At 45.0% G+C, this 12580-nt stretch overlaps 2 protein-coding genes across 2 annotated transcripts; both read left to right on the forward strand.

The window, feature by feature from the left end:
- The first annotated feature begins 122 nt into the window (after positions 1–122).
- On the forward strand, positions 123–7810 carry pom121 (POM121 transmembrane nucleoporin). The gene is made up of 13 exons (XM_077547240.1): positions 123–729; positions 1210–1416; positions 1525–1674; positions 1782–1862; positions 1943–2114; positions 3307–3392; positions 3466–3545; positions 3627–3748; positions 3872–3971; positions 4359–4625; positions 4724–6178; positions 6297–6392; positions 6647–7810. Exons 1-13 carry the CDS (start codon positions 185–187, stop codon positions 6745–6747), a joined length of 3462 nt encoding a protein of 1153 aa, XP_077403366.1. The 5' UTR covers positions 123–184; the 3' UTR covers positions 6748–7810.
- A 463-nt stretch (positions 7811–8273) lies between these two features.
- tbl2 (transducin beta like 2) lies at positions 8274–11857 on the forward strand. The gene is made up of 7 exons (XM_077546717.1): positions 8274–8489; positions 9350–9471; positions 9550–9734; positions 10183–10334; positions 10422–10548; positions 10620–10772; positions 11312–11857. The coding sequence occupies exons 1-7, from the start codon at positions 8363–8365 to the stop codon at positions 11769–11771; spliced, it is 1326 nt and encodes a 441-aa protein (XP_077402843.1). The 5' UTR covers positions 8274–8362; the 3' UTR covers positions 11772–11857.
- Positions 11858–12580: the final 723 nt, after the last annotated feature.

Below are 12580 nucleotides of genomic sequence, written 5' to 3' on the forward strand. Positions count from 1 at the left end.
ACAAAACACTTCTTGCATCAACTGAACCGCGATATAGTGAGGGAACACTGTACTGTACCTTTGTGTAATACCACCATCTTTCAATGGGTGGCGCTGTTGAACCAAACGTCAAAGTCAAACGCCCGGTATCCAGCGCAGAACAAGCAGTAGTCTCGTAGAGCAGCATGATGGGCGCGCTGCCGCCATGTCACCTAGCGAGAAAAATTTTGCGCTTCTTTCTGCATTAGGCATAGTTAGTCTCGTCCTTTATTTTATCCCATCTTTTGTGTATGTTGTCGTAACTCTTGCGCTTTGTGGCGGCGCGTCCCTCCTCCGTCGCAGAACGCCGTTTCCCGCCAGATTAGGCCTCAATCCTCGGGCTGGAATTAACGCTCCGACCGGCTACCTGCGCCGCTTTTGGAACTGGTGGCTGAGCGACGTGTCGGTGGTGTCGCGCAGGAGGACCAAGCTCGACGTCGGCAGACGTGAGCCACGCGGGTCGTCACTGGGGGCTTTCAGACAAAGACCGGCCGACGCTGCCATCTTTCGCGGGGGTCACATAGCTAGCGACACGTTTCTTTTTAGCCCCGGGGACTTTCTTATGGGGAGCTACATTGGCAGACCGGAAAGTCCGACCGGCGACTTTGGGAGGCCGAGAGTGGTGCAGAACCCCCGGGAGCAACTGCGGGAAAAGTTATCCATACCCAACCATGCCGTCCGCACCCCGAACCGGAGGCTGTCATTTGCCGGGTAAGTCTAGTTTGTTTCAATGAACTACTGTGCCCTCGCTGGACACTACATTAGATACACTTAGGATGCAATGCGAGAAGTGCCACTAGGACGCTGAATTTAGGACAAAATAAGTACTGGGAGCTGTTTTCATGTACAAAACCACCTCTGAAATAATTTAAATATCTTATTCATAAAGAGGCAACTGTCAGTAAAGGGGTTATAAATTCCATATTATTGCTGCATTTTGTCCGGGCATTGTTTTTGTATTTTATGTCAGGCACCTGGTAGGGCAGCTAAGTGCTTTTGATACATTACATTTCTATCAATCAACGGAAGTTTATTTTTAAGAGAACATTTATTTCTGATGAAAAGCAGAACTGTCACTCTGTAATACATCATTTAAGGTCGCAATAAAACGGACAACTCGCTGTAGTTTAGGATTAATTTGTGAACTGCAATTGTTCGTAAAGAGTGGACAATTGTTTTCCTTTGTTTCAGGGAGCCGTCAGGCACAATGGGACACTTTACCATCACCCCCCAGCGGCACTACCCCCTTCAGCAGCCGGGCGCTTCCTCGGTGGGAGTCCTGCCTCCAGTCAGGTGGGACGGCTTCAGGAAGAAGAACATCCTCACGCCTCGGAATTCACCGGCTGCCCACAGTCCCGTCACTGTCAAGATCGCTCGGCCCGACCACAATAGCCCAAGGTTTGATTCGACGTTATTTACTATTATAGTGAACGGAGAGGGACTACGCAGAATTGAGTTAAGTTGCTGATTCCTGATTCTGGATATTTGTTCTCTTCCTGTCTTTAGTTTGGAGCACCTGAGTTGCGCCGCAGTGCCCATGGCCCCGGAGGACCCCTGCTCCAGAGAGAGCGTCCTCAGGGTGTTGAAGGAGAGCCGCAAGCGAGAGGTCGATGATACAGACACGACCTTCACTGCTGAGCAAAGAAGCAAGAGAAGGTAAACAATCTTTACGCTAACAGGTTGCAAGAGATTATGAGCAAAATGACCACAAATTGTTGTTTGTATCACTGAGTGATTGTGCATGCTTTGAATCTGTTCCCCAGGCGTAACGATAGCGGGGGAAGCTCTCACTCTGCTTTTGAGCCTCTCTTGCCCAACGGGGCGCCATCACTGCTGGTCCCAAAGTGAGTCTGAAACCTCTCACTTTCACTTTTGTTTGTCGATTGCATTTTCCACAGTACGTTTTCACTCTTTATTTATCCAGGCCAGGAAGTCTAAAACGAGGGATGATCTCAGTGGCGGAGGAGTCCAACTTGAAGAGGTCCCGCACCTCCTCCATCAGCTCGACCAGTGGAGTCCACGCCCCCAGAGGGACGCCGGGTTCCAAGAGAAACCCAATCCAAAGCTCCTACAGCTCGTCACTGGGCCTCATGCAGGTAGTCACGTAACGCCAAACAAGTTTCCGTGTTCTATTTAGGACTGCATCTGTAGTATATTATATTTCTCAGAATTTATTGTTTTAAATCTGGACTGAAGCCTTTATTATTATTAGGGGCGTCAGGTGATTAAAATATCGTAATTAATCGACTTCAATAGTTAACTCACAATTAATCGCAAATTGTATCTGTTCTAAATGTACAATAAAATATTCTTTTTTTAGTCTTCATACTCTTGTTAACATAAAAATGAAAACAAATGTTTAAATAATAGAAATATGGATGCATATTTTAGTCATCAAAACGGTAATTTCATAATAATTCATAAAATTGAGTTAAAGTTAAAAACAAGTGTGTTATTGAGTTGTGTTTTTTTCTGCCATTATTTGGCATAATTGCATCTGTAAAATGTTTGTGACACAATATGACAGCTCAGTGCATTTTGCTTTTCATATTAAGAGCTATCTAATCTTTAACATGAAGTAACTTGTAAAATTCTGCACATTTTTAAAATTGTAAAATATAACTTGACCCCAGTCTCCACAAATATATGCATTATTATTAAATTCATTACTGCTAAATTTTGACGTGGACGTGTCTGCTGCTTTGCAACTGGAATTCCTTCAGTACAGGCATTCCAAGTAAGGGGCGGTCATTAATCGCACGTTTAAAAAAATTGTGGCTCTACAGGAACTTTAAATTAACTCAAAATGAACCCACTAGTTTTGACACCCAGAATTATTATTAATTTATGTATTTATTAGCAATGATTTTTTTTCCCTCTGTAAAGCACTATGGATTTATACATTTTAAATTTAAAAACTGCCTTCAAGGTGTACTTGAGTCATGTAGCCATTTTCAGCAGTATAAAGTTAATATTTTGCCTATAATTAATTTGATAGCGTCATTATTTTTCTTGCACAATTATTAGCTTTAAAAACACATTTTGCCACTTGCTGTCGACTGAAAATGACATCTCGTGTGCTCACGTAACGACCAGTCATGGCTCAGTTTGCAAACATCACATGACTAAACGTACAAAACAGATGAGCTGTAATTGGTCGTTACTTGAGCTCGAAGCACCTGACAAAATATGAACTTGTCACTGCTGAAAATGGCTAAATTAGTCACGTATCCCTTTAAAGTGGCTGCAAAGAGCTGAACTGTTAACCATATATGTATTGTTTAAAAGTTTAAGAAGCCATCTACGCCAAGCTCACTGTCCAGCCCGGGTTCATCTCGCTCTCAGACACCGGACGCAGCCGCCAAGAGACAAAGGTGCGTTGACATGCTTCAGCCTCTACCTTTGAGTGAACGCTATAGTTTGTAAATGGTGCATTTCTTTGACCAGAGAGGAAGACGGTCTTTCTCCCAGCTCAGCGTCCTTGGTGCCATCAGAAAGGGCCGCATCGGACAAAGCGCCTGATACATGTATGTTGACCATCTCTTCTGAGGTCATGCATGTTAAAAACTGATTGTGTAGTCAATAGTCGTTGTTTTATTTACTTGCAGCCAAACAGACTCCAGTGGCCAATATGCCAGTCACAACCTCAACAAACTCCAACAGTAGCGGCGGAAAGCGGAAACGTAAGATTCAACTTGTGTCCAGCAACCGCGATGACCAAATCTCACTAGTAAGCAAATGACTGCCACACTTTTTATGTCTTATGATCTGTAAAGAGTTTCAAGGCGCATATAGATGCGTGGATCCTGACTTTTTTTTTTCTCTTCCTCATCGTATCTCTGTTCTTATGTAGCCCCCGCCACCTGAGCTGGGCTACACCGTCACTGTCAAGGATCTGGATGAAGAGAAGGCGGAGGGCATCAGCAAGATCCAGAAGATGCTGGAGACACCTGGTGAGTTGAAGAAGATCTACAATTGAGCTACTTGTGCCAATTTCACTTGAACGTCTATATCAGGCTTTGATACTCTTTTGACATTCCCTTTGTTTTAAATTAACCTCCAGATTATGCTGCTGATTTTATTTATTTAATGACAGACACACCAAAGTACCATATTTGATATGTGTATGATTTTTGTTTGCAAGCAGGTCTTTTTAAATGTTTATTTGTGTCGTTTTAGTCTCGAGATTTTTTTCCAATTGCGCTGCCATGGTGCATATCCCAATTGTACCACTTAAGAACAAAAGGAAAAAAATCTGAATTTTGTCAGTTGACAATCATCGTAATGACCCTTTTGAATCTCATCTTGATGCCTGAGCCTGTTACATTGTCCCCGTCTAGTTCCCGAACCCGAGAAGTCCACCCCGCCTTCGACCTCCACTACGCCCGCTTCGTCGACCACTTTAGCACCGAAGAGCACCAGTGCGGCCTCCAGCAGTCTCACCCTCAGTAGCCTCCTGGCTGCCCCTCTACCCAAAACCTCCAGCACTGCCACCCCGGTCGTCAACCTGGATCTCAAGCCAGCCCCTGCGGTTTCGAACCCACTCCTAGAGGCTCTGAAGATGAAGAGTCCTGTGAGCTCTGTTTCTGCTGCCAGCACCACCGCAGGTAGGACTACCCCGTTTCGAAGGCTAATGATTGGATCATATCTTTTGGCGCGTTCACTGTCTTATTTTGTGGTCATTTTCTGCTCATAATGTCCACAGTGTCTGCATTGACCTCGCTGGTGTCACCGAGCATCTCAAGCCTGAATGCACCCAACAAAACGGACATCCTGAAGACGCTTCCCGCTTCTACCAGCGTCGACCAGCCCTCTGCCTTTTCTCAAGTCTTGGGTCAGGTTTCCAAGCCCGCCAGCAACATCGTTTCACTCCCTGCAGCCGGCCTGTTCGCCATCCCTGGCGTTCCTTCTGCTTCTAACCCCGCCCCGGTAACCACGGCAACGCTCAGTCACTCCAATCCTCTGCTGGCCTCGGGGTTCAAACCCATCTTTGCTCTCGCCACCACCGCCTCCACGCCGTCAACTGTAACATTGCCAGACATCAAACCTCCTGTCCAAAACTTCAAGCCCATATTTGGAAGTAGCTCCACCGGGGCTGGCTTGGTCCCGCCACCTTCCACAACGTCCACCGCAACATCTACAACAATTTTGAGTACCGCAGGGGCCGGCTTTGCGCCGCCGCCGTATACACTCTCCACCGCAACACCTGTGACGGTTTCTGTCACTTCTTCGATATTTGGTGCCTCAACAAGCGGCACCGTTGCCCCGTCGCTCTTCCCTGGATTGACCTCTACCGCCGCAGCCACCACCGGCTCCAACACCACCGCCGCAGCCCAGCCACCTGTCAAATCAATCTTCGGAACCTGGTCGGCGCCACCCTCAACGAGCGCGACTACCACCTCAGCTCCAGCTCCTGCGACAGGATTTCAGTTTGGAGCCGTAGCTGCCACAACTGCCGCACCCCTGCCCGCCGTTGCTAGCGCCGCCCCCGCCACAACCTCCACTAATGCCTTCACGTTTGGAGCCTCACAGCCGACCTCTCAAGTCGCCGGCCAGAAGTTGTTTGCCTTTGGTCAGACCGCAGTCAGTCAGAACGCAACCACGGCTTCCTTCGGAGGTTTTGCAATGGCCGCTGCCGCCCCATCCACAGCCACCACTGCTAATGCTGCTTCCGCCACCACCACCCAGTCCACGTTCGCCTTTGGAAAGCCGTCGTTTCAACCCCCACAATCCACCTTCAGCTCCTCCACGGCTGCTGCACCTAAACCGTTTAGCTTCGGAGGGAACGTAGCGTCCGCCGCACCCGCGTCCAACCCCGCGCCGACGCCTTTCAACTTTGGGGGAGCTGCCACCGCTGCCACGGCGCCATCCAGTTTTGTCACGCCAACCAAACCGGCATTCGGGGCCGGCTCGACCACCTTCAATTTCGGCGGCACCACTGCGCCCTCGGCGGCACCAAGCTTCGGCCAGGCCGCCCAGACTCAGAGCACGACGTCCTTCAATTTCGGCGGCGCCGCTTCTCAGCAGACCCCCTCGGGCCCGGCGCCGCCAGCATCTGGCGGCTTTAACTTTGGCGCTGCCATTTCACAATCGCAGTTCGGAGCACCTGTCGCCAATAATCCCGCACCGCAGATGGGAAGCTTCAATTTTGGCGCTGCTGGTAAGTGATTATTGTCCAACTTGCAATTTTTTTATTGATTTGGCAGTTTTTAGGCATCACATCAAATCAAGAATCTTTCCTTACTTCCTCATTCCTGGTTTGTATCTTTCTTCTACAGGCACATCCACACCTTTCGGTCAGAGCGCAGCAGCCGGTCCAATTCCCTTTGGAAGTCCTGCTACGCCGGTCCAGGGTTTCAATGCTGTTCAATTTGGTAGGTTATGAATGCAGAAAATTCAATCCAGTGCTAATGTTTTTTTAAGACCCTGCATTCTACAAATGAAGATTAAAAAAAAAAAAAAAGTTTGACATTTACCTTTTTTTTCCCCAAGCAGACTTTACAGACATCCAATTATTATAAAGGGGGTCGTTATTAATTTTTGAATGGAAGGGAGAGAAAAAAAATCCAGTTGTCTTATTTGTAAGTGTGTAGACCCCTCTTAATACATGCTTCGTTTTCCCAATCAGGTTCCCCAGCGACTCCTTCCTTCTCCATCGGGGCGGGCTCAAAGCCGAGCGGGGCGCGGCAAAGACTGCAAGCGCGGAGGCAACACAACAGGAAGAAGTAACCTCACACCGGTGGAACTTCGGAGAGGATTTATGAGTTGCTGCTACGACTTCAACAATCGTGCTAAACAAGAAAGCGCCTCGGTTTGCCCCGCTGGCGGAAAATGTAGAAAGCCGACTGGATGACTGACTTGACTCCCTGCGCTCAAGAGATGCGTGTACTTGAGGCAAAGGACTAATTGAGTAGTGTTTCTGAAATCACATGCCACTGTTGTTTTGGACGCGGTTTTAAGGAGAATGCAGGAGACAAAACAATTTATTTTTTTACGCAGACTGATTTGTACGTTCGCTGAAATTCTCCTTGCAAAGTTCGGACAGATGATGACGGGGACGAGCGCAAACACAAAAGGATACACGATGCTGTGTAAATGTCGACCAGTTTTCATTTTTTTAAATTATTATTTTTTTAACTGTCACATGCCCGTCTTCACATCAAGGACAATTGAGTAGATGGGTTTGATTACTTCCCCATAGTTAATACTTGTGTTCTTAACTGCTAACATTCCCAGAAATCCTCCAATGAATGTTTTTTTTTTTTTTTTTTTTTTTTTTTTTTAAGACACTGATGAACAGTCCAATTAGTGATTTATTTACAGCCGATGGGCCCTATACATCTCGCCATGCTATGTTAAAATATAAAACCTCAGAAGAACATTTGTTGTTAATCCATAAACATTTGTTCAATTGTATCATTTTAAATGAAGTGCTACTCGGAAGACTAATTAAAACTAAGATAAAAACCAAAAAGCTGATTTTGACAAAAACTTAAAAAAAAATGTTTGTTTTTTTTAAAGTTTTTTTGCCAGACTACCTCTCTATTGAATCCAAGGCACTGAATAATCATCCACATCTGCTTTGACCCCAACTACTGTTTAAGCCATCAATATGAATATTTAGTTTACAGGACAGACAACACCATCATCCGTCAATCAGACATATTTATGAGAATTATTTTCTGGTCTCTGTTATCAGTGTCACATGCAGCGCCGGGTGGTCAATGTTGATTTAATAAAAAATGGTTGGATGGATGTTTCAAGTTCAGAATCCAAACCATTCTGGTGTGAAGACTTTTTCTTTCTTTTTTTACTCTTATAAACATAACAATGATGTTTTAAGACTGTATCTTGAGTTTTTCTGTGAATGTTACATACATTGGAAATATAGCCACGGTTCAATATTAATGTTGGACTGCAATTTGGTGTCTTGAGTAACAATTTGTAGATTTGCCATCACTTATTTTGTACATTTGGGCCTTGGATGTGCTGAACTTAAGGATTTCTAACTTCTTACTGTATTTTAAAGTTTGTCAAAAATGGTAGTACTTGGTTAGATAGGTTTGGGGGGGGGGGGGGTTACATGATTTAAAAGATTTGAGAACCACTGGTTTAAAAATATAGGCAATATTGGGTAATTTCTGCAGTTTTTTGCTATACAATATACATTTTTGCCGTACAGTTCCGCACCGCGCCTGCAGTTGACGACAACGCGCCCTCGACTTCAGCAGCTGCCGGCCAAATGTCAGGAAGAAGAAAAAAAATCCCATAGTCGTTTGCAGCGCGAATCAATTTACGTGGCATAGGGGAAGGGGTGAAGGAAAAGCACCGCAAGGCAAGCGAGATGGAGATTGTCGCTTTGGTCGCGTTGACATTGTTACTGGGCGCTCTAGTTATTTTGGTGGCTTTCGCCGTGGGGAAACGGAAAGAAGAACTGCGAGTGAAAGCCAAGCAGACGAGCAATTGTGTCGGTAAGAGTGGACGGGAGGCTGCCTAGCGTTGATGCTAACATTAGCGTGCTCGCCTCTCACCTGCTTTGGACACGCCGATTTAGTAGGCAGGAGTTTTTCCTGCTCTTATTCACAGTTTATTTTTTTTATTTTTACGACAACTAGTTCCACGCACGCGCACACACAAGTGTCAATACGGAGCTGGTTGCTGAAACGGGCTCTTCAAGGGACAGACTGAACTCTGACCTGTTGGTCATGTAACGTTTTACATTGGACACCGATTATGGTGTATACTGATATGATCTGCACTCGTGGTACTCACAATCTGGATACAGTGTGAAATCTTAATCTGGGCCTGTTTAGTTGAACGCAAAGATACTGTATTGAAAGTGGATCATTTCTAATGGAACCTGTTGAGCCATGTGTCATGAGGGTCAAGAAACACACGATTTAAGTCACTTTACAGTTTTGTTTTGTTTTTAAACTAACAATTGCATTAGATTTGCACACAATTCTACGTCTACTAGTCAACGCTATGGGGTGAAATCCTCAACCTCCTAAATGAAAAATTTTTAGGAAATCCAACAGCCGTCTTGCTTGAGTTCTCAAACACCTCTTTGTTCCAGTACCGGACATAGTGTTGCACACTGTCACCCCCCCCCCCCCCCCCAAAAAAAAATATTCATGTTCAATTGTTAATTTAGTATGCTAAAAGCATGCCAGTGATGAGGCAGCAGCACACCTATACAACAACAATAGCTGTAGCCATAGTTGTATAAACAAGTAGTGATAGAGGAAAGAGAGATGAGAAAAAGTGAACCTCACTCCACCAAGGATGTCGTCGCAATTTTTCAGAAATGCTGTGCTTTCTGTGCTCCCAGTTGAAGCCGTTGCGGAGAAGGGACCCGCGACAAAGAAACACAAGCAGGAGAAGCAACGAGGCCGTAAAGACAAACTTTCACAACACAACTTCAGTCATCCTCTTTTGGCTTCCTCGCTCAAGGTAAACCCCAAAGTTGTCAAACACTCACATTATGGCATTTTTTTTTTTAGCTCACCTACATTTCTTTAAATTTCTCAGGGCCACAACGGAAATGTGACGTGCTTTGATTTCAGCAGCAACGGGAAGTATTTGGCATCGTGTGCTGACGACCGCACCGTGCGAATATGGAGTACGAAAGATTTCCTCGACCGAGAGCACAAGTGTCTGAGGGTCAACGTGGAGCTGGACGACGCCATACTGGTCCGCTTCAGCCCGGACTCCAGGTTAGTTTTGTCGTTCATCGTGAACCTTGGCTGGTCGTAGTTGAAGAATAAAACCAATTAAGACACTAACAGGGGACCAAACCAAACACAATCCCATCAAAGCCTTGAAAGCTTTCAGGAAAATGCATCGTATAAATATTATTGTCATCAACTTAGCAATTTAACAAAAGCCCATGTTTTGTCAAAATAGGGGCAGAAAAGAAAAAGCCCTGCAATTGAACCCTGTGGAACCCCATCAGGCAATGGAGCAGTGCAGGACTCAGAACTACATTTAAACTCATTTAAAATGTCTACGAACCATTCTCTAAAGCCTCTTACAGTCAGAGATCTTGCCAAATCTGTTGCATTAGCCATAACGTGGCGCTAAAACGTGTAAAAATGTCACATCAAGGCCTCCCCAACCTCACACTTCCTTTTCCTTGACTGCGTGTGGTCGTTTCCTCTGCAGGGCGTTTATCACCTGGCTGGCTAACGGCGACACGATCCGCGTCTTCAAAATGAGCAAAAATAAAGACGGCAGTATGAGCGTCAAAGCGGCCTCGGACGACTTCCCGCTCAAACACAAGGCCAGCATCCTCAACATCGGCATTGCGGAGACGGGTATACAGCACAAAAAAAGGAGATTTAAAAAAAAAAAAAAAAACACTAATGCTAAATGTGACGGTGTTGATTTGCTGTTTCCTGCAGGAAAATTCATCATGAGCGCCTCCAATGACACCACCATCAATATTTGGGACCTGAAAGGCGAGATACTGGCTTCCATCAACACCAACCAGATGACCAATTCTTACGCTGCCATCTCCCCATGCGGCAGGTCGGTTATCCCGACCCCCCCCATTTTGCACAAGCAAAAAGGTGTTGCGTCTTATGAGCTTTCTCTCTCAGGTTTGTGGCTTCCTGCGGCTTCACCCCTGACGTAAAGGTGTGGGAGGTGTGCTTCGCTAAGACGGGCGAGTTCAAGGAGGTGACGCGAGCCTTCGAGCTGAAAGGCCACTCTGCGGGAGTGCACGCATTTGCCTTCTCCAATGACTCTTACAAGTAAAACTTTTTTTCTTGCCTTTGCACATCTGCACTTGTAGACTAAAGTCCAGTTCATCAGAGCCCATTAATCAGATTTTCTACCCTAACATGCCCAGGGGCTCTTCAGTTTCTCACAGTCCTGACAATGGCCTAACTGATTTTTTTCCCTTTTTTTTTTCTTAGGCAGATGCTAAAGGATTAATTGATCGATTATTAAAAAAAAAAAGAAAAAATTATAAATTCACTTATTTGGTCCTAAGATGCTTACAACAATAATGATCTGAATTATAGGCAGAACATTTGTACAATACTTTGTTTGATTAATCGGTCAGGCCCTAGTCACACTTTACGTTAGACACTGTAAAGTCATTCATGTCAATATAATTGCTGAAAAAGTGCAACTATGTACAACTTGTGGCTTATAGCTTGAAACTCTTTGACTAGTTTTTATTTATTTTAGTGTAAGGGGGTGGGGGGCTAAAACGGTCCCTTGTCACGCACCCACCAGATGATTGGCGGTCTCAAGAAGGAATTCAACTCTTCTTTGATGCTTTCAGAATGGTGACCGTGTCCAAAGACGGCACGTGGAAGTTGTGGAACACCAACGTGGAGTACAAAAAGCAGCAAGACCCTTACCTGCTCAAGACAGTCCCTTGTGCGTCGTCTGACGGCAGCCTGGCGGCGCTGTCGCCCGACGGCCGGGTGGTGGCCATCAGCGACGGCTGCAACGTGGCCATGTTCAACGCCTCCAGTGGGGAGCTGGAGGAGCAGCTGTTCAGTGTGCACAGCTTTAACATCACGGACCTGCGCTTTGACGTCACCGGACGCTTTTTGGTGTGCAGCGGCGACAAGGCCATCCGAGTGATTCACAACGCCCCCGGCTACCGGGCGACCATCAGGGACATGCAGGATATGCTGAAGAAGGCGCAGAATGTGGCCATGAAACAGAGGCTGCAGCAGCAAATCAAAGATGCTCAGAGCGCCCTGGACGCTGTGCTGGCCGCTGCCGTTCATTGAACACGCCTGAACTGAATGTGATTGCCTTTCCATGCAGTTTTAATAATAATAAAAAAAAAAAGATCTTTGTATGCCAAGTTAAAACAGTTGGTTTGTATTTGCGCCTTCAAGTTCTTTGAAACTTTTGTACTAAGAGTTACTGAACTTGATAATTTTTAAACGTTTCATTCTGTTTGGTGAAAAATAAAATTTGCAACAACAAAAAACACACAAATCATGGCATATAAAAAAAAATCCAAACTGAATCATAGTTGACATGGTGAGTGCAGCAGACCTTTATAAAAAATCTTGAATTTGTTGATGCCTAATCCTTAAATCCACCAATCAAAGGTCTAAAAAATAACTGACACAATAAATAACATTGGTATGCAAGCCTGGTCATAAATAGCGAGAAACAGTGAAATAATGACAAACCTCCAACACAAAAAAGGGTAATGTAATTGCGTATAGAAGTCTGACAAAATGTTCATGAAGCACTGCTTTGGCCTAAATGGAGTTATCAATTTGCTTCAACATAGTCCTCCCTCTCACACACAAAAAACTAAATCTGCAAATTTGTGAGCAAACATCATTGACTTTGGAAGTTTTTTAAATAAAAAAAAAAGCTTTTGCATTTCAACATAAATGAGCGATTTAATTATATCAACTAACATATTTGTTTAGCTGGCAAAGAAAAATACACTGTCGTCAGTACTTTGCTAAATAAGGCAAATGTTGCTTTGATATAACAAAGCATTTTTGAAAATTATTTTAGCCAAGGATAATATTGGTGATGTTTTATAGTTAATATGTCATTTATTATTACTTAT

Source organism: Vanacampus margaritifer, chromosome 16 (assembly GCF_051991255.1).
Source record: "Vanacampus margaritifer isolate UIUO_Vmar chromosome 16, RoL_Vmar_1.0, whole genome shotgun sequence".
Taxonomy (NCBI): domain Eukaryota; kingdom Metazoa; phylum Chordata; class Actinopteri; order Syngnathiformes; family Syngnathidae; genus Vanacampus; species Vanacampus margaritifer.